Source organism: Rattus rattus, chromosome 11, assembly GCF_011064425.1.
Source record: "Rattus rattus isolate New Zealand chromosome 11, Rrattus_CSIRO_v1, whole genome shotgun sequence".
NCBI lineage: Eukaryota > Metazoa > Chordata > Mammalia > Rodentia > Muridae > Rattus > Rattus rattus.
In genome coordinates this window covers 74721197-74743245 of record NC_046164.1, presented here as the reverse complement: position 1 = coordinate 74743245, position 22049 = coordinate 74721197, and the positions used below count along the sequence as shown (strand labels likewise).

The 22049-nt window shown below is 46.5% G+C and overlaps 1 protein-coding gene across 1 annotated transcript; it reads right to left on the bottom strand.

The window, feature by feature from the left end:
- Nucleotides 1-833: 833 nt before the first annotated feature.
- Ube2d4 (ubiquitin conjugating enzyme E2 D4 (putative)) lies at nt 834-21999 on the bottom strand. Its single transcript, XM_032915913.1, is given in 7 exon segments — nt 834-879; nt 2608-2632; nt 2635-2688; nt 4685-4791; nt 14460-14569; nt 14627-14646; nt 21786-21999. Coding segments are annotated over 7 exon segments (576 nt in total).
- Between the last annotated feature and the right edge of the window lie 50 nt (nt 22000-22049).

Sequence of the window (22049 nt, the reverse complement as noted above, 5' to 3'; positions counted from 1 at the left end):
ACCCCAGGAATTTCCTTTCATTTCCACTTAAGCCCCTCTTAAGTATTCCAGTGTTCCAGTCTGTGAATGACTTATGCTTGGATTTCATGGTAAGTTCCCAGTGGGAAGAGGGTAGAAGAAGCCTCATTACATACAAAAACTTAACCCAAATCTCTCCATGTCTGAGAATTCTATCCTCTTGGGGTGGCACATGCTTTAAATGCCCTGATGCTCCTCACTCTCTGTTTCCTGAGGAGAGAGAGGCAGCATAGAGCACTATGGAGGAAGGAGCGGGGAGATAGCAGAAAGTGGCAGAAGATGGCTTTCAGGGGATGCTGTTCCAATTTCCAGTAGCCTCCAGGATGCACTCAGACTCCTGCAGTTACGGTTCTGTGGCAGACTCTGGCAGACAAAATACGAAGAAGCCCACTCTGTCTGGGCCTTCGTGAAAGCACTGTGCTCTAAGGCAAAGGGCATGTGGTCAGGGAGCAGACTGGGCCCTTATCCAGTGCCACAGTGAGTAGTGACACCATTTGAGGACAAGTACGGGAGGCACGCAGGGCTTGTTTCCCCAGACACAAGCAGTGAAACTGGAGCCTAGACGGATTTTAGTGTAACCGGGAAGACTGTAGATCGTAACGATGGCTGCTGATTGGGCATCAAAGGTGTGGTGCTCTTGAGGCCACCATGGCTGAAAGTGGCACCAGCATGCTGCAGCCAGAGAGGTGCGTGCCAACATGTGTGCGAACAGAGCATGTTCCATGAGTGCCTTAGCCAATAGCTCAGAGCTCCACAGGAAGGCCACTGCCTGTGGCTTCTCTTGGACAGGCTCTCCCATGGAGCTTTCAAGGCACTTACACAGCATATTTCTGTGTCCACTCTCTTGCTAGTCTGTTGTACCTAGAAGAAAAAGCAGATTTGAGCAACAACTCCACTTAAAATGATTGTCCTTGCAGTGTGGAACAGAGAACAGGAGGGGACCTGCTGCCTCTGGGCATCTGGAGTTGATGGACGAGTGAAACAAAGGCGACCTTGGAAAAGCAGCACTTCAGGCATGATGTAACCTATCAGCTTGATGATTCCTGTTGCTCCTCCGTAACTGAGTGTGGTGGAACATGCAGTAACGCCAATCTCATCTTTTCTCTCCCATACCCTTCAGTACGAATACAAGACGTGGAAGGAGTTCAGCTTGGAATATTCCAGACTGTCGGGCACACAAAACTCCAGAATGGTGGCATGGTCTGAATCCACGAGACCTGCCGCTGGCTGGGTCACCTGTGTACTCGCTCCCATGACTATTTGCCATGAAACACCATCTACTTTGTGGGGCTGTTAAGAGGACTGGACAAGTCTATGTTAAAGCTCATGGGCCATGCCTGGTGCCCAGGGAGGGCTCTGTACCCATGGGCATTTACTCTCACATTGTAATGAGGGCTAATGCCATACGACAGCAAATTAGAAATGTGTAGTCAGAGCATACTGAGTAGATAGTTCTGTCTGTCTAAAACAGCTACTACTAATGGTAAAATAAATACAGCTTAAGTCAGACATAATGGTGGGCCAAAATCCCAGCATCAAGAGGCAGAGGTAGGCAGACAAGGGCAGTCAGGGCTACTCAGTGAGACTCTGTCTCAAACACCATCACTACCACAACCAAGACCACCACCACCACCACCAAACCAAGCAAGCAAAACTCTTCAGATCCAGTCAGTTTAAACTTACTTTGATCACTCCGGGGAAACTTCACTAAGGAAATCAGATTTATAAAGACCTCAAGAAAAATTCTGGTACAAAAAAAAAATCACTTTCTATACTAATCTCTTTAGATAAAAGTACCTCATGAAATAAAAGACTTATTGAAGACAATCTTTAAAAGAGTGGATAGTGGGGACTGGAGAAATGAACGGTTCAGTGGTTAAGAGCACTGGCTACTCTTCCTGAGGACCCATGTTCAATTCCTAGTACCTGCATGGCACCTAAGAATCCTCTGTAATTCTAGTTCCAGGAGAGCCAATGTCCTCTTCTTGCCTTTGTGAGCACGTTGTGGACATACATTTCTGCAGGCAAAACATCCATACACATAAAATTAAAAATCTCACAAAAAAAAAAAAAAAAAAGAGTCAGATCCCGAGGTACATCCTGGGCGGTGCCATTAGCAGGGCCGCCACACCTGACCCCCTGCTCAGAGACTAACACTCGATAGTGACTCCTGCATGAGCTTTTTAGTAAGCAAGCTTCAGTGAACCTTCATTGTGCCTGGCCATGGGAGGGAGTCTGACAAATCCGGGTCTAGCCACACACTTCAGACTTCTATCTTAACCAGCAAGCTAATCTTGGCAGTGTTCCCCACCTTTATGGTTCATTCCTTTGTTGGCTGACTACTGACTTGGCTGTCCTCAGGTCAGGGCTTGACAATATTTTAGGATTCAGCAAGGGAAGCTGGTGAGCTATCCAACAGGACAAAGTGCTTTTATCCCTTCTCCCTCCTCTGGTCAAAGGACATGTTAGTTACAGAGCCAGGAGGCTATGCCCTGGGCACACCCACTGCATACATGGGCTTGGCTTGGACAGAAGATGTCTGGGAACCTGGACAGCTGCACGCAAAGCCAACGCAAAGAGAGTGCATACTTCTCTCTGTCGGCCTTGTGAGTGTGGGCACCCGTGGGTCATCAGGGTTGGAGTCGAGCAGCAGAGAGCAGATGGACAGAACTAGGGAGAAAAGAAAGGGTCAGTCAGCTGAGGCCCTGAGGCGCGGGTTCCTTGTGTGCCCAGTGAGCCTCCTGAAGTAGTTTTTACTTCTCTCAGAACTCCTATTTAAGGACTCTTTTCAAGTAATGGTAATATTTGATGTTAAAATACCAGCAGGACGGGCTGGAGAGATGGCTCAGCGGTTAAGAGCACTGACTGCTCTTCCAGAGGTCCTGAGTTCAAATCCCAGCAACCACATGGTGGCTCACAACCATCTGTAATGGGATTTGATGCCCTCTTCTGGTGTGTCTGAAGACAGCTACAGTGTACTTATATATAATAAATAAAACTTTCAAGAAAAAAATACCAGCAGGACACACAGTACAGTGTAGTCTCAGAACACTGTTCTAGGACACCTCCTTCCTCTATGTGGTCCTGGCCTTTACTCCTCTCCTTCACTGAAATCCCTGTAGCCTTAGCTCTCACACTCTTCCAACCCCCCTAGTCTGTACCCACACCACACATCTTTAGTGTCCCAGAAGCCGTTGTTTACTGGTAAGAAAACAGGAGTTCAGAATGCTGAAGTTGAGACTCTGAACCAGGCCTGCGGGGCCAGCATATCCCCACCCCATGCTCTCCCGCGTTGGGGACAATAGTAAAGGACTTGGACTAGGGGAGGGGTTTACCAGGGCTTGCTGAGCAACAGATGGGATGTTGAGAACTGTATTTGTGCTTTGCCCTAAATCCACCGTGACTCAAAATAAACTGGAGTCCAAAGTCCTGACCAGTTTCCTACAGGTACGGCTGCCTGAGGGAAGGGCAGGTTTCTTTTTTTTTTTTTTTTTTTTTTTGGTTTTTTTTTTTTTTTTTCGAGCTGGGCATCGAACCCAGGGCCTTGTGCTTCCTAGGCAAGCGCTCTACCACTGAGCTAAATCCCCAACCCCAAAGGGCACGTTTCTTAACAGACACTCAACTCTTCGGAAGTCCCGGAAACCTGCCACTCCAGGGCTGTGATGTCCTCCACACCACTCAGGGCTGCCTGTCCTTTCTTAAGTGCCCTTGCTGCTGTTCCCCTCTCCTCTGTCTTTCCTGAGTCCTTCCCTAAGGTGCCACTGGCCCTGGACCTGGCAGACCCTGAGGGCTGCTCTGCCTGTCCTGGGCAGTGGGGTAAGGCTGCCTAGCTGAGGAACAACCCAGAAAAGAGTCGTTCTGGCAGAATGTTGGCCAGTTTCCTAGATGTGTCACCCTGAGAGGGTACACTGTGACCCTGCACAGTACAGAGTTCTGTCCTTCTGGATTTAGTCTATCTCTGCAGGCTTTTTTTTTTTTTAAAGCATTCCAAAGCTTATCCTGACCATTGTCCCATAGTCTGAGGCCTTTCCCAATGCACAAAGCCTTATGATCCACTTACCTGGGGTTGGTGGCTTGTCCTACCCCTCCACCTACTCTTTGTTCCAGAGTACCTATAGTTCTATAGCATGGTTTAGTTTGGATTGGTTTTTGGTTTTTGAGGTGGGGGTCCCTCCTAAGCTGGCCCTGAACTCTCTTGATCCCCGGTCTCCTGAGTGTTGATTATAGGTGTACACCTTGAATTCTTAATGTTGTCCACCAATATCCTCATTATCACTTGTTTTGGGAAAGGAAAACTTCGTAACAGACTCTGGAGATCAGAGATGACTCACAGCCTGTGCTGGTCTGCAGATGAAGGAAGGAGGGAGGGAGGGAGGAAGGAAGGAAGAGAAAAGTTTAATATTTGCCTTCTGGCTTTTAGGAGAAAATGCAAGTTGGTATTGTCTTTGTGCCCATTTGATAGTTTTGAGCAACACACAGCCGCTGACGACCGAGGATAACTAGGGCATAGGGACTCCACTTTACAGTGTGGAGAACGAGGTGGGCACAGACTGGGTCAGGGCTCCGTGATCTGGGGAAGCCGTCTGCTCTTCCTGAGCTTCCCTCTCCACTAGTCAGCAAGGGGGAACGTGACACAAGCAGGCTGAGTACGTGTCAGCGTCTCTACCTTTGGACATGGGTAATGCTGGGGACCACTGTGACCTCAGGATGTGCAGGCAAATGCTACCATTGTTGTTGATGTTAGGATGGTAGGTTTTGGTAGAGAAAGCAACCCGTAAAAAGAAGACATTAAGTCAGATAGGCCACAGGGGAGTCTGGGAAATAATCCACGTGAAGAGGAAGTAGCTACTGCTGAGCTCTGTCAGCAAAGCCACCCCAGCTTCCAATGGGGCACGTGTCGGCAGACAGGCAGGCAACCTTAGGAGGGGTAAAAGCACCCTAACCCATTTCTGACTGGATTCTCATTTTGAACACGGGGATTGATGCCTGCTTCCCTGTGCAGTGTGTCATGAATAACAGAGTGGTAGAATGATCCCCAAAAGCCCAAACAGCTATGCAGAAAACAACTCTAATTATGGTAACAATGAAGAAACAGTGTAAGAAACAGCCAGATAAAATTCACCCCTCACTCTTTGCTTAACTACTTTAGTCTAGGTGGCTTAGATGGGGGAAAAAAAACAAAACAAAACTCCAAAATGTTTTTTTTTTTATGACACAGCGTCTCACTACAGCTCTGGCTGCCTTGGAAGTTACTGTGCAGACCAGGCTGGCCTCAAATTCACAGAGTTCTGCCTGCCTGTGCCTTCCAAGTGTTGGGATTAAAGATGTGTGCTACCGTGTCCGGTTGAAAATTTCTACTTCAGTCATCATTGGTTTTGGGTGAACACCAAGCATAGACATTTCGTTTTATCAAGGAAGAAAAGCACCATGGGACTAAGATGAACCATTAACAGGTAATCTCACGTCCCACCCAGTTATGATTCTCTTCTCAGTGTTCACCTTTCAGTCTTAGGCCACAGGTTCTCGACCCTGTCGGACCTCTTCTGATCTCAGACTCTAACCAGGATCAGGCCTGCGTACTTGGAAAAGTCTTCAAATGCTATTGGCTCTCCCATACGTTTAAGCAGTCTGTGTAGCTCAGGCTGGCCTAGAACTCAATAGGAATCTTGAACAGGCATCCAGCTTTACATCTTGCACCAGTTTCCTCAGTGCTACAGATGTTTGCCACCACAACCAGCTCACAAACCATGTCTTAATACGATCTCTCTGGGTCTGAGTTCTCTCATCAGGAACAGGCTGATGTACCCTGGCATTACGGAATGCATGCTGCCGGGAATGGTATAGCCACTGTCAACTTGAAGAGAGCTGCTGTCACTATGCACATGAGATCTTCACTGCACAGGGCCTCCTACAGGCCTTTGTGGAGGGGAGGAAGGGCTCACAAAGTGCAGAACACTGCCACTGAGTGGCCCAGGATGGGGGCTGCTGGGAAAGGGGAGAAAATTCTTTTGTTACTTTCTTTTCTGTATGATTTATTTTATATATGTGAGTACACTGTGGCTGTCCTCAGACACACCTGAAGAGGGCATCGGATCCCATTACAGATGGTTGTGAGCCACCATGTGGTTGCTGGGATTTGAACTCAGGACCTCTGAAAGAGCAGTCAGTGCTCTTAACCACTGAGCCATCTCTCCAGCCCCCAAGAAAATTCTTTTAAAGATTTATTTATTTTTATTTTATGTGCACGAGCATTTTGCCTGCATATGCAGTGCCCACAGAGGTCAGAAGAGGGAGTGTGGAGCCCAGAAAGTGGAGTTACGGATGTTGTGAGGCACCGTGTGGGTGTCTGGGAGAGATCATCTTTTCATTGTAGGCCACCCCTATGTTACCTGTTCTTGCAGCAATAACTCCTGTTCCTTTCAGTAATCCCAACTGAACTCGCTGCTCACCAAGTTAGCCTTAGGTGGTGTCATTCTCCGGTCTGTTTGCCATAGTTGCCCTATCTAGGGTGAATACACACCGCCCCAGGGAACTAAGCTGATACCAGAGTTGATATGGAACCCATGATTTATCCTCCACACCAAGGACAAGTTGCTGAAGCATGTGTATTTTAACTATCTAAGGAACAGGGTGGGAATCCGGTTTCTCTTCAGTCCTACTCCTCTACCAATGAGCCCTAAGAAATACTTCAAAAAAAAAAAAAAAAAAAAAAAAAAAAGCATGCTTTCCCACAAGACATGAGGAGGGCAAGGGCAGTGTGAATGGGGATTTGAAGATCTTTTACCATATGCTTTCCTCAGGTGGGGCCTAACTTCAAAGTTTCAGGTGTTATATGTCTCAGCGTCTTTAGAACAGTCACACACAGCCTTGCCCAATTTCTCCTAGTGTCAGAAAACCCTTGTCTAAACACTGATACGTTTTCTTTCATTTAAAGGTAAAACCTTTACTCTTTTAAGAAACACACCAACTGTATGGTATGTGCCACCGTGCTGGGCCTTACTTTTTTTAAAAAATATTTATTTACTATGTATACATCATACAGCTTTCTGCCTGCATGTGTGCCTACAGGTCAGAAGAGGGCATTGGATCCCATTACAGATGGCTGTGAGCCACCATGTGGTTGCTGGGAATTGAACTCAGGACCTCCGGAAGAGCAGCCAGTGCTCTTAACCACTGAGCCATCTCTCCAGCCCTCTTACTTTTTGTCTTGAGACAGGTTTTTACTATGTAGCCTAAGCTAGTATCAAACTTGAGATCCTCCTGTCTGAAGCTTCTAAATATTGGGACCACTGATCTGTACTAGTATTGTTGATGTGTTTTGGGTAGGGGCTCATGTAGCCAAGGCTGACCTGGAACTCCTGATCTTTCTGGATCTACCTTCCAAAAGCTGGGATTACAAGCATAAGCTATCAGGCTACCTTTTGCCATTTATTATTATTGTTGTTGTTGTTGTTGTTGGCAACACAGACCATGTATGGAGGTAGAGGCCTACTTCCATTGGTTGTTTCTCAAAGGTGTCTCTGTCAGGCTCCTGAACTGATGCCCACACACTGCTTACGCAGACCCCACTCTCAGCTGTAACACTTGGGCCTCTCTCCCCATAGGAGTTTTCCCGCTCACAAAGGCTTGCTCTCCTGAGGTGTTCATTGTAGTCCCCTCCCTGCTTAAACGTATGCAGTGCCTGCTCGTTAGAGAGCTATCCACTGCCACCTGGCTCTTGGTGCCAGCCATTGCTTATGTGTCTTTTTGGCATGTCTCCTCCCTTGAAGTTAAGTACATAGGGAAGGATGTTAATTCAGGTTATATAAGGAGAAAGGGGATATATATACCTACAGAGATATTAATCTCCATAGAAGGGAGAATTTAAGTATTCATAGATAAATACATTTAGGGTCTTGATCTCACTATTAAAAATTAATTGTGTAAGAACAAGGCAGCGGGGCTGGGGAGATGGCTCAGTGGTTAAGAGCACTGACTGCACTTCCAGAGGTTCTGAGTTCAATTCCCAGCAACCACATGGTGGCTCACAACCATCTGTAATGCCCTCTTCTGGTGTGTCTGAAGACAGCTACAGTGTACTCACTCACATACATTAAGTAAATAAATCTTCAAAAAAAAAAAAAAAAAAAGAACAAGGCAGGGGATAGTTAAAGAACACCGTCTCAACGAGTAATAATATTTGTTTAGATTGCTCTCAATTGTTTTTTTTTCTTTTTTTCAGATCTGGGGACCAAACCCAGGGCCTTGCGCTTGCTAGGCAAGCGCTCTACCACTGAGCTAAATCCCCAACCCCGCTTTCAATTGTTTTAATTAAAACAAAATAATTATCAAAATGCACGTGGTTGTAAGTTTGATGGTTATGATATTAAAAATCCTCTGGGAGAGAGGTCAAGATGGAGCAAGCCTGAAAAAGGAGACTGCTAATTTGATCAATCTATACCTTTGATGATTTCGGGCTACAGGACCAAGGGTCCACTATTGTGGGAGAGAGGCTCTGTGTTTGTGTTAATAGGAAAAAGGAAAAGGCTTTAGATCCCTTCCACAGTGATATGGATCAGACAGGGGAAAATACAGAAAACTTGGATACAGAAAAGAAAAATTCAAGAAAACCAAAGAGGACAGGTAACGTAACATAATTTGCTGATTCCTCCACATGGGAACAGCCCTGTAATTGCCTTAGACATAAAAATGTCTCTAGCTGGGGTTGGGCTAGAGCCGAGGTTGGGGATTTAGCTCAGTGGTAGAGCGCTTGCCTAGCAAGCGCAAGGCCCTGGGTTCAGCCCCCGGCTCCGAAAAAAAGAAGAGGAAAAAAAAATGTCTCTAGCCAAAACTTCAGCTAAAATTAGAAATAAATCTTGTTGGTTACAAATCCTTAAGATTCATCATGCCATCCTTCACATGGCATAAATGAAGGTTTATTACAATTGGTTATTGATCAGATTGACTCATAAAGGGATAGTTTTCTTTCACCTGCTCAAACAAGGAGCAGAAAATCATCCTTAACTGATCTGTGCACCCTGCACGATCCACACGAATGTCTCAATAGTGCCAGAAGGTAGACTGTAAGACTCATATATTACAGAATTTGCAGCTCTGACAAGGTTCACCTGCAGGGACGCTGAAATGGCCTGCTGTTCCAGCTGCCCACCCCTTTAAAATCTTTTCATCACCCCTATTCAGCAGAAAGAAGTTGTGGAGAGTCGTCATCCCGATCCCTTGTGTTTGAGTGTCTGGGTATGGTTATTTTATAAATTATAGATAGGCTGTCATTTTAAGGAATCATTTGGAAATAATTTTGAACAAGGAGGAAATATACGAGATGGATTACTAAAATTATATTTGAACAAAGCATTGAATAGCCATGTTACATTGGTAGAAATCTTTATAATTGATACAAAATTGAAGTTAAAATTTCTCACGTTGGTTCAGAATTTATATATTATATAGATTTAAGGTTTTCATTGGTATAAATCTTTGTATATTGATACAAAATTTGAAATCAATATTGTCACTCTTAGATGGGCATTGTGCCTATGCAACTCATTTAAGAACACAAGGCCTTGGCCCAGTCCTTCTACAGCTGCTTTACAAACTGTTCAGGATGAGTAAGGAATGCAAATTAAGGACCAGAGAGTAAACTCATGGTTAGATTAGATTCTGATTTAATTATAGTAAGGTGTTTTGAATAGTATTCAAATAGGAATGCTAAGAGTAGTCAAGGTTTAACAGTTCAGATGTACTTTACATAGAGAGTCTTCAAAGACACCAGAAGTCTACAGAACATGGCATTTATAATCATTCATTATTGTTAGATTTGACTAAGAGACACGTCAGCTCCCGACAGTGCCCTCTTCATGGCTCATCATAACCTCCCTATGGAGTTGCTCCAGTTGTCTTGCCAGGACAGGGTAAGCGAATCCTTCATATTTCCTGCTCCACTTAAGGTCTATCAGATGGCTATAGGCCAGAAGGCTGAAGAGAGATGCCCTGATGTTTTGAAGAATAGGAAACTGTCCAGGTAGTCAGCTGTCACTGCAATTTGTTTAAGTTTTGGAAGCTATGTTTTTGTGTTCTTCTGTATTTAGGTAATATTTAATTTGTTCTCAGATTTCCAATGGGGTTGAAGACTACTTATAGTCTCATAAAATCAAACAAGTTGTTTAGCATTGAGGAAGATGATGTACATTAGATAGGATGGTTTTTTAGATGGTAATGTAAGTTACGATTCAGGTATAGAACTGTAATAGATGTTAGAGTAATGTATCTATATTGACAAGATTGATGGGCTGGATGTTATTAGTGTATATTATACCTTATAGTTTATACAACTGCTATAACTATGTTTAATTTATATCTGCAATAAAAGGCCCTTTTGATGGATGAAAAGAGTAAAATGTGTGGGTTCGTTCTAATGCTATTTGTGTTAATTTGACTCTCCAAATTACATGGGAACCCGCATGTTTGCCTGTGAGACACTGAGGGTCCCCGCCCCCAGTTGGCTTTAATTGGTGAATAAAAGTTGCCAGTGGCTGGGCAGGGAGACCGAGGCTGGACTTTAGATTTCTTGGGCAAGAGAACCCCTGGGAGGAAGAGGTTTTTAGAATCGCCTGCCAGGGAAGCAGAAGATCTGGCCTGAGAGCTGGAGAAGCAGGAGTGTATAGCCACGTAAGAGCCTGGGAAGAGTGGCCCCGAGGGTGGTCCCTAGACTCCCTGAGTCTAGGGTAGTGCAGATGCGATATAAATTTTAGTAATAATCCAGGAGTACTGGAGGGGAAGCACTAGCAACTTGAAAGTTTGGGAGTGGCCCAGCTGTTGAGCTCCTTAGGGCATATTAAAATAGAAGGCTCTGTGTGTGTGTGTGTGTGTGTGTGTGTGTGTGTGTGTGTGTGTGTGTGTCTTTCATCCAAGAATGCACAACACTGGGGCAGCAGTGAGAAGCGCCCACACCTGCCGGGTTAACCGTATTTCATTATGCAGGTCTCTCCCGTTCATTGATGGAATTGTTCTCTGAGCATTTATAGGGGGAATGGTGTGATGGCCAGCTGTGATTGTCAACTCGACAACATCTAGAATCGTCTCGGAAGAGGGTCTCAGTGAAGAACTGTTTGGATCAAGATCGTCTTCACTGCAGTAACTGAGGTGGGAAGGCCTCTGTGGCTGCACTGTTCCCGAGGCTGAGAGCGCCGAGCAGCACACAGACAGACAAAGGGAACTCAGTTTAAGAACGCACGCACTAGCGCCGAAGGCATGGCTCAGTGGTCATGGTTACCTGTTGCTCTTGCAGAGGACCCACGTTCAGTGCCCAGGCACACATGGCGACTACAGTGGGCTGCAACTCCAGGACAAAGGAATCCAACACTTTATCGGACCCCTGCAGGCACCAAGCATGCAGACAGCGCACATACATATGGGCAGGCCAAACACTCGTGTGCATAACATGAAGTGAATACTAATGTATATGTTCCGCTCCACTTTGCTTCTTTGATTGTGGATGCAATGAGACCGGTTGTCTCCAGCTCCTGCTGCATGGCTCCCCTCAGATGACGGGCTGTGACCAGAAGCTGTGAACTGAAATGGACTCTCCCTAAGACACTTCTGACAGGTATTTATCCAAGCAACAGAAATGAAACCGAGACTCAGGGGGTGGCCGGCCTTTGGCTACTTGGTGAGTTCTTCTTTCCTCCACCTGTCTCCACTCTTCCCAGCAATCAGCCCACGATCACCACACACCCAAACACCACCTACCCCACCTCTCAGGGCCCTCGCATTTACACAGTCCCTGAAAATTTCCCCTGAGTTCAAAAAGTCACACAATTGAAACTGTCTGCAGCCGGCAAAATCCTGTCCCTGCTAGAGCACGAGGCAAATCACAGCTAGCTGCTGTGGGCATCTGAAGCAGCCCTATATCCCACACCTGGGAATAAAATAAAAACAGCCTTATGATATTTCTGTTTTGTTTTGTTTTTTAAGAATCAAAAACTGTCACTACAAAACGGTATGTATGTGAAGGAATGAATGTCTGAAATCCTTTTAACAACAAAATTGACTTTTTCGGGCTCTAAAACCAGGTGTCTTCACCTTTGCATTCTCTAGTGTCGGGAGGAGAGGAGCAGTCTCAGGGTGCGGAGAGCGTGCAGCTCTCCTCACTGCGCCGGGCACCTTAGCACACCCATCACCCCAGAGTGTGCAGCGCCACTCCTCACCCTCACTGAGCTGGGCACACAGCACACTGCCTCCCCCAGGACCTTGTCTTAACCTCCCTCGGGCAGGACTCTGACACTAAGGAAGTCAGAGCCTGAACAGACTCTCCTACAGCGATACAGGGCATTTAAGGATCCACATTAACCTGCCTGCTGCCATCTGTGACTATTGTAACCTCCCCTATTAACCCCGAGTAAGATGATGTCAGTATGTAGCAGGGCAGGTCCAGGAGAAGGCGAGGCCTATCATTGGATGAGAAAGAAGGGTAGGCAGGGGAAAGTCTAGTGCGGGGAGTGGAGGGGGGGGTGAGAGAGCGAGAGCGAGAGCGAGAGCGAGAGCGAGAGCGAGAGCGAGAGCGAGAGCGAGGCGTAGAGCAGAGCAGAGCGAGAGGAGGGAGGGGGAGGAGGAGGAGGGGAGGAGGGGGAGGGGGAGGGGGAGGAAGAGGGGGGGGAGGGGGGGGAGGGGAGGAGGGGGGGGGGGGGGGGAGGGGGGGGAGGGGGGAGGGGGGAGGGGAGGGGGAGGGGGGGAGGGGGAGGGAGGGGAGGAGGGGAGGGGGAGGAGGGGGGGGGGAGGAGGGGAGGAGCAGCAAGAGAATCAAGATGGATGACCCCAATCTGGGTGGTCTTGAATTGCCAAGGTAGCTGGGATGTTTTTCTGTAGGCAAATTTATCTTATCTAAGTGGGAGGTTTATATCCTTATCAATTGTTTGTAATTTTATTGTGTGGATGTATTGTGGCTTGAGAATTTAACATGTAAGTCTGATTGTTGGGTTACAGCTTGTTGAGTCTTGACTTTATAGGGTAGTTGGGAGTTTATACCTTAACTACCAGGGGTGGTTGCTGGGAGTGTGGGGAGTCAGTGGCAGGAAGCCGTGCTAGGCTATAGAATGCCTGGGGCTAGCGTGGCAATATGGCAGGCTAGAATGGCCCTAGGAACTCAATGCGTGTGTCAGGTGTGGTAACAACCCGCCAAGGGGACAGTGTGTAAAGGCGGCTGGTAGAGAAACAGCGAAGCATGCGACTCCAGAGATCTGCACAGAGGAGAACGCAGGAACTGGTAGCCACTGATCAACTTTTTATTTTTACTGCAACAATCGTGATCTATTTTCTCCAATATACTGCATCTCCTAATACATTCCAATAGACAACTGAACAACACCTGCCTCTCGTTAGTTGCTTTATAAGTGGACCTGCATATTTTCTTCTCCTTTTATTAGTTATTTTTTGAGACAGGCTGTATAATTCTGGCTGTCCTTCATCTCACAGAGATCCACCTGCCTGTGTCTTCCAAGTGCTGGGATTACAGGTGAATGAAAGCTGTGCACTGTCGTGCCTCTTGTTGCCTCCCCCTTCAGACTCTGGTACCTTCCGCCTACAGTGGCCAGGTCTTTACACTCATTAGTCCTGGTGCCATAGAAACCTTAAACGCTGTGACTTCATTAAGGAACCACTTGCTGGTCTGGAGAGACAGCTTAGCGGTTAAGAGCACTGCTCTTCCAGAGGTCCTGAGTTCAAATCCCAGCAACCACATGGTGGCCCACAACCATCTGTAATAGGATCTAATTAATGCCCTCTTCTGGTGTGTCTGAAGACAGCCACATGTACTCATATGTAAAATAAATTAATCTTTAAAAAAAAAAAAAAGGAACCACTTACCATACACAGCCTTGCTCACAAGAGTTCTGGTGAGCTTTCTGTCAACTTGACACAAACCAGTCCTTTGGGACTGAACTGAGAAAAATCTGTATCAGATTAGCCAGTAGGCAAATCTGTAGGGTGTTTTCTTGATTAGTGATCGGTGTAGGAAGGAAGTCGCCCCACCGTGGGTGGTGCTACCCTTTGGAAGATGATCCTGGGTTGTATAGGAAAATGGGCTAAGCAGGCCATGAGCTAAGAAGCCAGTAAGCAACGTTCCTTCTCCGTAGTCTCTGCACATTCCTGTCTCCAGGTTCCTGCTTGAGTGCCTGTCCTGACATCCCTTAGTGATGGAGTGTGACCTAAGAGTTGTAACATGAAATAAACCCTTTCTTCCCCAAGGTGCTACTGGTCATGACATTCATCACAGCAAGAGAAACTGTAAGATAAGGCTAATGTCAGGGGTCTCAGCAGGGTGTAACCACTGACTGGTGAGGGAGAGCCCTGGGAAAAGGTACACACACTGCTCTCTGTACTGTGCCAAGAGAAGTCCTCATACGCTGTCTGTCCGTCAGAACATTGTGGGAGTTGGAGGCAGCCTCTCCTTCGGGGGCATGAAAGGATAATCTGTAGGGAAGGGGATGGTCAGGGAAAAACCACCTCCTTGGTAAGGACTGTCATTCTGGAAGGACCAGGTAGAGGAAGACATCGATGCCTGCGGGAGAGGTGAAGTAGCAGAAACAGCCTAGAGCCGTGCGTGCAGCAGCACTACCGCAGGGCCATGATGGTGGCCTGCCAGCGGAACACAAGACAAAGAGAGGCAGGCGTGTAAGGGCTCCTCAGTGAAGGCTGCCTGTTCTACTGGAAAGGCACCGCTAGGCTCAGAGGCAAGGTCCGCACAAGCCTGCCTCGTTTCTGACATGGACTGCAAGTGTGGGGCTTTGAGACGCACTCTCAAACCCGCAACTCACTAGGACTTCAGGGCTCCTTAGAAGCTGCTGCAGCCAGGGTTATAGGTACAAATGTGACCCAGATCCAAACGCAGTTCCCTGGGCAGTTACTGCCAATCAGGAATGCTGGCCCGGGCAGCAGTGCTGAGCATTAGTGAGACCCCACCATGAGCCCTTGACTGATGAGCATCTCTCAGAGCTCAGGTTACAGTTCCCTCTGATCTTCTCTGGTTGAGATTAATTCTTTTGATTTCTTTTTAAAAGATTTATTTTTACTTTATGTGTATGAGTATTTTGTCTGCATGTGTCTATGCATGTGTTCACACACACACACACACACACACACGCGCGCGCACACACGCACACACGCACACACCCTGCTGTGGGGGTGGCAGAGGGCTGACAGAGCTGCTCTCTAGTCTCTCTATGGAGAAGCATGTAGGAGAAAATGACAGTTACTTGTGCTGTCTTCTTCTCTTGGCAGAGGCATACAGCAGCTACTGTGGCCCTTGCTGGTCCTCCTGTCAGCATGATTCCCAGTTCTTGTCAACTAGCTGTGTACCGTTTGTACTAGTGTCCCGTGGGGACAACCTGTCTTCCTTCTGACTCAGTAGAGAAAGAACGATTTCTGATGGTGCAGGCTCCACTTGGAGTGTAACCTGACCAGTCACCCTGATATGAGCTCATGGTCCCCACTGAAAAAGCAGTTCAGGCTGTAGCTTCCAGACCTTCACTAAGCTTGCCCTCTTTACTGAGTTCTAAAACTTATCTCTTTCTATCTTTACGGCCACTAGTTCAAACCTAAGCATGCTCAAACTGCCTCTTGTCTAGACCTTCTCACTGTTTCTCTGGAGAACCCACTTCCCAACCTGACACAGAGGCTGAGCTCCATTACGGAACACAACTGCTTTCTTGAACTCTAACTCAGAACGTAATTTTTCCTCTTCTCCACAGAAACTTATAGCTTGCCTGTTCTGTTGTTGTTGTTCTCAAATTCTAATACAATGGGAAACGGGCCTTAAGCTTTAAACACAAAAAACAACAAAGCAAACAAACAAACAAAAAGAAAGAAAGAAAAGAAAAAAATGCAATCCACACTAGGCAAGGGGGCACACATTTATAATCCTAGCAACCGGGGGAATAAGGCAAGAAGATTACAAGTTTGAGGCCAACCTGGGCTACATTGTATGTTCAGGCCAGCCTCAGCTACTGAACAAGACGTGTATTAAAACAGCAAAAAACCAACGAAACAAAAGACAATTCATAAGCATGTGAATGGAAAACAATTGGACATCTTAAGAACTGCTCAGTGGGGAGAGTGGGATGAGGTCTGGTCCCTGATGACACACACAGGAGGTGTTGGTTGCAAGCCTTCTGAAACCTCCTGGAAAAATACAGTCATCACAGGCCTTGCAGAACACTGGCGGGAGGATCCCTCTGTAAGTCAGTCAGTTCCTAGAACATGAGAGGCTAGAGGTTAGGTTGCTATATGCCTAGGAAGCTGCCTGTATACACTAGTCCTCTGACCATGAAGCCCTTTGAGGTGAGAAGGCCAGGAGGAGGCTACTTACAGAGGTGGATACAAGATGGCCAAGAGTTCACGGTGACAGACTAGAGACACTTAGCAGTTAAGAGCACTTGCTCTTTCAGCAGACAGAGCTCTGTTCCTAGCACCCACATCGAGGGGCTTACAACCACTGTAACTTCAGCTCTACGTGATCTAACACCCCCTTCTTGCCTCCAAGGGAGTCCTTACACATGTCTGTCTGTCTGTCTGTCTGTCTGTCTGTCTGTCTGTCTCTCTCTCTCTCACACACACACACACACACACACAGACACAAATATAGGGTTGAAGTGAGGAACACTTTGCACCTAAGAACCAAATGAAGATCAAAATGTGATTTTTTTGGGGTGCCTGGTTATAACTTGTTGAAGCCACTTATGATGGACAATCTTGATTGTCAACTAGACTAAATCTAGAGTCAATTAAAATGCAAGCAGCTGTGAGAGATTTTCTTGATTGGACCAATTGAGATTAGAAGGCCCACCCTACATCTACTGGCCATACCTTCTGGAGGCAGCCCACGGAAAGTCCATGTGGAGGAAGGTAGCCTTTGCTGTTTGCCTGCTCACTCTCACTCTTGCTGGCAAGGTCATCTAACCTGCAATCCTTTGCTGGTATTAGAATTTGCTTCTTTGGAATTCCAAGAACACTGAAGACCAGGTGAGACACCCAGCCCGGTGATTAAAATAACTGCCAAATTCTTCACCTTTGCATAGAGAGACAGTCATTGTTGGACTAGCCACACCACAGCCTGCAAGTCATTCTAAAAATTCCCACACACATTCTCCCTTTCTACCAGTTCTGTTTCTTCAGAGAACCCTGACTAACGCACCATCTAAAAGGGATCTCACACTGTGAGCCTAGCTAGTCAAACTGCCTAGAAGCAGAATCTGCTAACATCATGGTGGAGCCAAGCTTTAGAGCCAAACAGAAAAACTAGCTGAGGAGGAACCTAATGTATGAATGTCCTTATGAGCCTATCAAGGGATCCTAACAAACGTGGATTTGGACACTTTAAAATGGCCTGTTCTGTCTTCCTGGTTGTCTGTCTAGGGCTTATACTTTTATACTAGCTCATGCCAGTTCGTGGAGAATGGAACCATTTTTCTTCTGCTCTCAGGGCTCCAATTTCACTTTTCCCTGATGTTCCTTTCCAGGTACTTCCTTTCAAGTTCCTCTCGAAAGTTCCTCTTCAAGAACTTCCTTTCCTCACTACATCAGGTTGCTGTAAAAATGGGACCATTACTGCAATTTCAGGGTCCCTTAGATGAGTCTGCTGGAAGGGTAACCCAACTGCCATCACTGATGACCCAACAAGCTCAAAGAAGTCAGGTGACTTCATCCTAATTCCGAAGTGATAGCTGGGGTTTGTTGAAATAAATAGAATGAATTCCCGGCAGTGGGTTTGCTACCCTTCCCAATGGTTTAGGTTCCTGTGGAGAGCTTTTGCAGTGGCTTCTAGAAACTTGGCAAGAATTTGACTTTGGGCCAGGATAAGAATGTAGCCTCAGGCAGGAATCTGACTTTGGGTTAGGATAAGGAAGTAAGCTTGGGCAAGAATTTGACTTTGGGCTAGACAGGGAAGTAGACTCAGATAAGAGTACTTTTGGGCTAATACAAAGCTCAAGGTAAACTCAGTAGAGGAATGTGTGGTATTCCTTTTATCTTAGTCATCCTGATAGGCCCCTAGAAACAGTGCCCACAGGACTTTGTTGCCTTGTTTGTTCCTTGACCTAGAACTGACCTCATTCTTTGCATGTACTTTAAATGGTATAAAAGCAGACTGGGAAAAAATAAATCCGCTTTAGCCTCAGTACTGCCTGGAGACATGCTACAGTGTTGTCTAATTGTCTTTTTTCTTTTTTTTCTTTTTTTTTTCGGAGCTGGGGACCGAACCCAGGGCCTTGCGCTTGCTAGGCAAGTGCTCTACCGCTGAGCTAAATCCCCAACCCCTAATTGTCTTTTTTCTTTTCAGTCCTCATTCCCTTCCTGGAGACCCTGCTGACTGAGCTGGCTTGGTCAGGTTCCTGAATAAAAGACACACACGCAGCGTTTATATTTTAATATGCCTTAGCCAACACAATAGCTGGGCCACTGCCTAACCTCCTTGCTGTTAATCCTGAGTTATTACTAATTCCACATGCCATCTCGGCTGCCCTCCGGCTCCTTCCCATGGGGGCCGTGCCCCTCTGTCCTGCCCTCTTCTCGGGCATGGTATCTCTCCTCTCCTCCACACTCTCCTGGCATGGCCCATCTCCTCTTCCTCTCTCTGCTCCCGGTCCCAAGCTCTTGAATCCTCAAATCCTGCCTCTGTCTCCCTCCCCAGGTATTGGCTGTTGGCATCTTTACCAATCAACAAACTGAGAGCAGGTTCCCAGAAGTGACATTGTAGACACTCTTAGCATTCGTAATACCAGCAGCTACAGGGGTTAATTCTTTTGAGTGGAGATGATGGGACAGGAGATAAAGATTGACCAGACAGTTTAGGGGCAGGGATGCCAAAAGCAGCAGTTCTAGGGATGGCCTTGGCTCCTTGACTATGAAAGTCAGTTGGGAGCTGTGGCTTCTTCCCTTCTCCTGGATGAGCACCCTTGCTTGGACAGTGAGAGACTCCAACACAGACATCAATCCCTTCTAGTGAACAGCTGTGGAACTATGTGTCTTGATTTTCTTGATAGGAATAGATTTTATCTATTCCCTAGTCTGGCTTATCTCTTAAAAGGTTTTAGAATTACCTCTTCAGAGGGGTGAATGTTAGTGGCATTGGCTGCCCCTTAAGACAGAGCCATCTCCTCATCATCATGACAATGGAGTCTATATCTGGATTGGATGGAGACCCACAATTCCAAGCTACCCAAAACGTAAGAGTTAATCTAGTTTGGCTAGATTAATTGCCTGGCTAAGAGACCACATCCCCTGAGGGGGATTATCCTCAGGCCATGCAAAAGAGAAGGGTGTAATAAATTAGCCTCTTAATGAGATTTTTTTAAAAAAGATTTTTATTTATTGTATATATGTGAGTACACTGTCACTGTCTTCAGACACACCAGAAGAGGGCATCAGATCCCATTACAGATGGTTGTGAGCCACCATGAGGTTGCTGGAAATTGAACTCAGAACCTTGGCAAGATCAATCAGTGCTCTTAACCACTGAGCCATCTCTCCAGCCCTTAATGAAATTTTTTTAAAAAAGAGGATTTATTTATTTAATTATGTATATAAGTACTCTGTAGCTGTCTTCAGACACACCAGAAGAGGGCATCAGATCCCATTACATATGGTTGTAAGCCACCATGAGGTTGCTGGAAATTGAACTCAGATCCTCTGGATGAGCAGACAGTGCTCTTAACTGCTGAGCCATCTCTCCAGTCTGAGACTTTTTTTCTCTTTTTTTTTCTTTTCTTTTCTTTTTTTTTTTCCGGAGCTGGGGACCGAACCCAGGGCCTTGCGCTTGCTAGGCAAGTGCTCTACCGCTGAGCTAAATCCCCAACCCCGTCATTATTTTTTTTTTATTATTAACTTGAGTACTTCTTATACATTATTTTTTTAAATACTTATTTTATATATGTGAATACACTGTAGCTGTCGTCAGACACACCAGAAGAGGGCATCAGATCCCCTTACAGATTGTTGTGAGCCACCATGTGGGTGCTGGGAATTGAACTCAGGACCTTTGGAAGAGCAGTCAGTGCTCTTAACCACTGAGCCAGCCCTATTTTCATTATGTTTTATGTGTAAATGTTTTGCCTCCATGTATGTATGTGCATCACACGTGTGCTTGGTGACCGTGAATGTCAAAAGAGGGCGCCTGACCCCCAGGAACTGGAATGTGAACTGCTGTGAACCACCATGTGGATGCTGGGAATAAAGTGCAAGTCCTTTGTAAGAGCAACAAGTGCTCCTAACTGCTGAGCTGTCTTTCCACACTGACCTTTTAACATATTTGAGTTTTTAATGACAGTGGGACTATATTAAGTTAGAAAGAGATGGATCAGTGGTTAGAGCATTTGCTCCCAACACCTACGACGTGGTGGCTCACGAACACCTAAAACTGTAGTCCGAGAGGATCTGACACCCTCTTCTTGTCTCCGCAAACTACCAAGCATGCAAATGGTGCACAGTCATACATACAGAGAAAACACCAATACACATAAAATAACTTAAAAAACCAAGCACATTATTTAAAAGTTGCAATGTATTTTGTATTGTGATATTATGGTTTAATAACAATGTATTGGTGTATTAAGTTGATAAGGGCCAGTCAACTTAGTTAGTTTTCTGTTAAGTTGATACAAGCCAGGGTCATTTGGGAAGAGGTAACCTCAATCATGCAAATCCCTCCTGTAGACGAGTCTGTGGGACATTTACTTGACTGATGAGTGATGTGGAAGAGCCCAGCCCACCGTGCCCTGGTAAATAAAATAAAGCAAACTGGCAGACACCAGTAAGCAGCACTGCTCCATGGCCTCTTCTTCAGTTCCTGCTCTGACTTCCTCTGACGATGGGCTACATAAGAGTGGTAAGCCAAACAAACCCTTTCCTCCCCAAGCTGCTTCTGGTTGTGGTGTTTATCACAGCAATAGAAATATGATTGAGATGCATACCCTGGAGCCACTCGGTGGAAAGAATCATGCTAATGCTATAAGTTAGGATTATAGGGCTGGAGAGTTGGCTCGGTGGTTACAGGCACGCACTGCTCTTCCAGAGCTCCTGAGTATGTTTCTTGGCACCTACATAAGGCACCTTACAACCACATATGAGTGAGCAGATCCTGAGCAATAAACACATGCCCTCTTTTGGCCTCTGGGGGCACTTAACACACGCAGGCAAAAACCCGTAACACGCAAATTAAACATAAGCAAATCTTTTTAAAAAAGAGGTTGTAAACACTATGTTGCAGTATAGAAAATCCGAACTTTTAATGGTATGTAAAAACATTGATCATAAATTAAGAGTATAATGCAGGCTGTGGTGGATCGCGCCTTTAGTTCCAGTTCTCGGGAGGCAGAGGCAGGTGGATCTCTGTGAGTTCGAGATTGGACTTGTCTACATAGCAAGTTCAAGGTCAGCCAGGGCTACATAGAGACCCTGTCTCAAAACCAAACCAAACCAAAATGAAACTAGCCAAAACCAGCATAGAAATAAAGAATAATTTTCTTTAGGAAAAGGACGAAAAGCAGATGCGCTAAAACGTTAGCAAATGGTAAAGGGCGGATTGGTGGAAGAGCAGAACAGAACTGGTTCTGTTTTATTTTTCTGCGATGCTTTTACCGGATTCTACGTTAATGGACTAATACAAAACCGTTATCTACAGGATGAAATACTCCCGCAGGTCACCCATCCTCTTTGGTTAGGTAGGCGCCCTGGGATACAGCCTCACGGCTTCCCTAAACTCCAACCCGCAGCTGCGCACGCACGTGACACGGTCGCGTGACTTCGCCCCCGCGGGCCGCCCGCTAGGCGTAGGCTCCCACCTCCTAAATCTGCGCAGGCGGCGGTTCTGCCTGGCGCAGGGCAGGTGTCAACGCGTCTCAGCCGCGGGTTTCTATTCGCTGTGGCAGCCCGCGGAGAGGACGGGAGGGAGGACCCCGTTTCCACCGTCCATACCTTCTGGATCCGTTTCAGAGCCATGCTCCCGCTGCTAGGGCCCCGCCAGCCTCGCGGGGCAGCCTGAGGCGGCC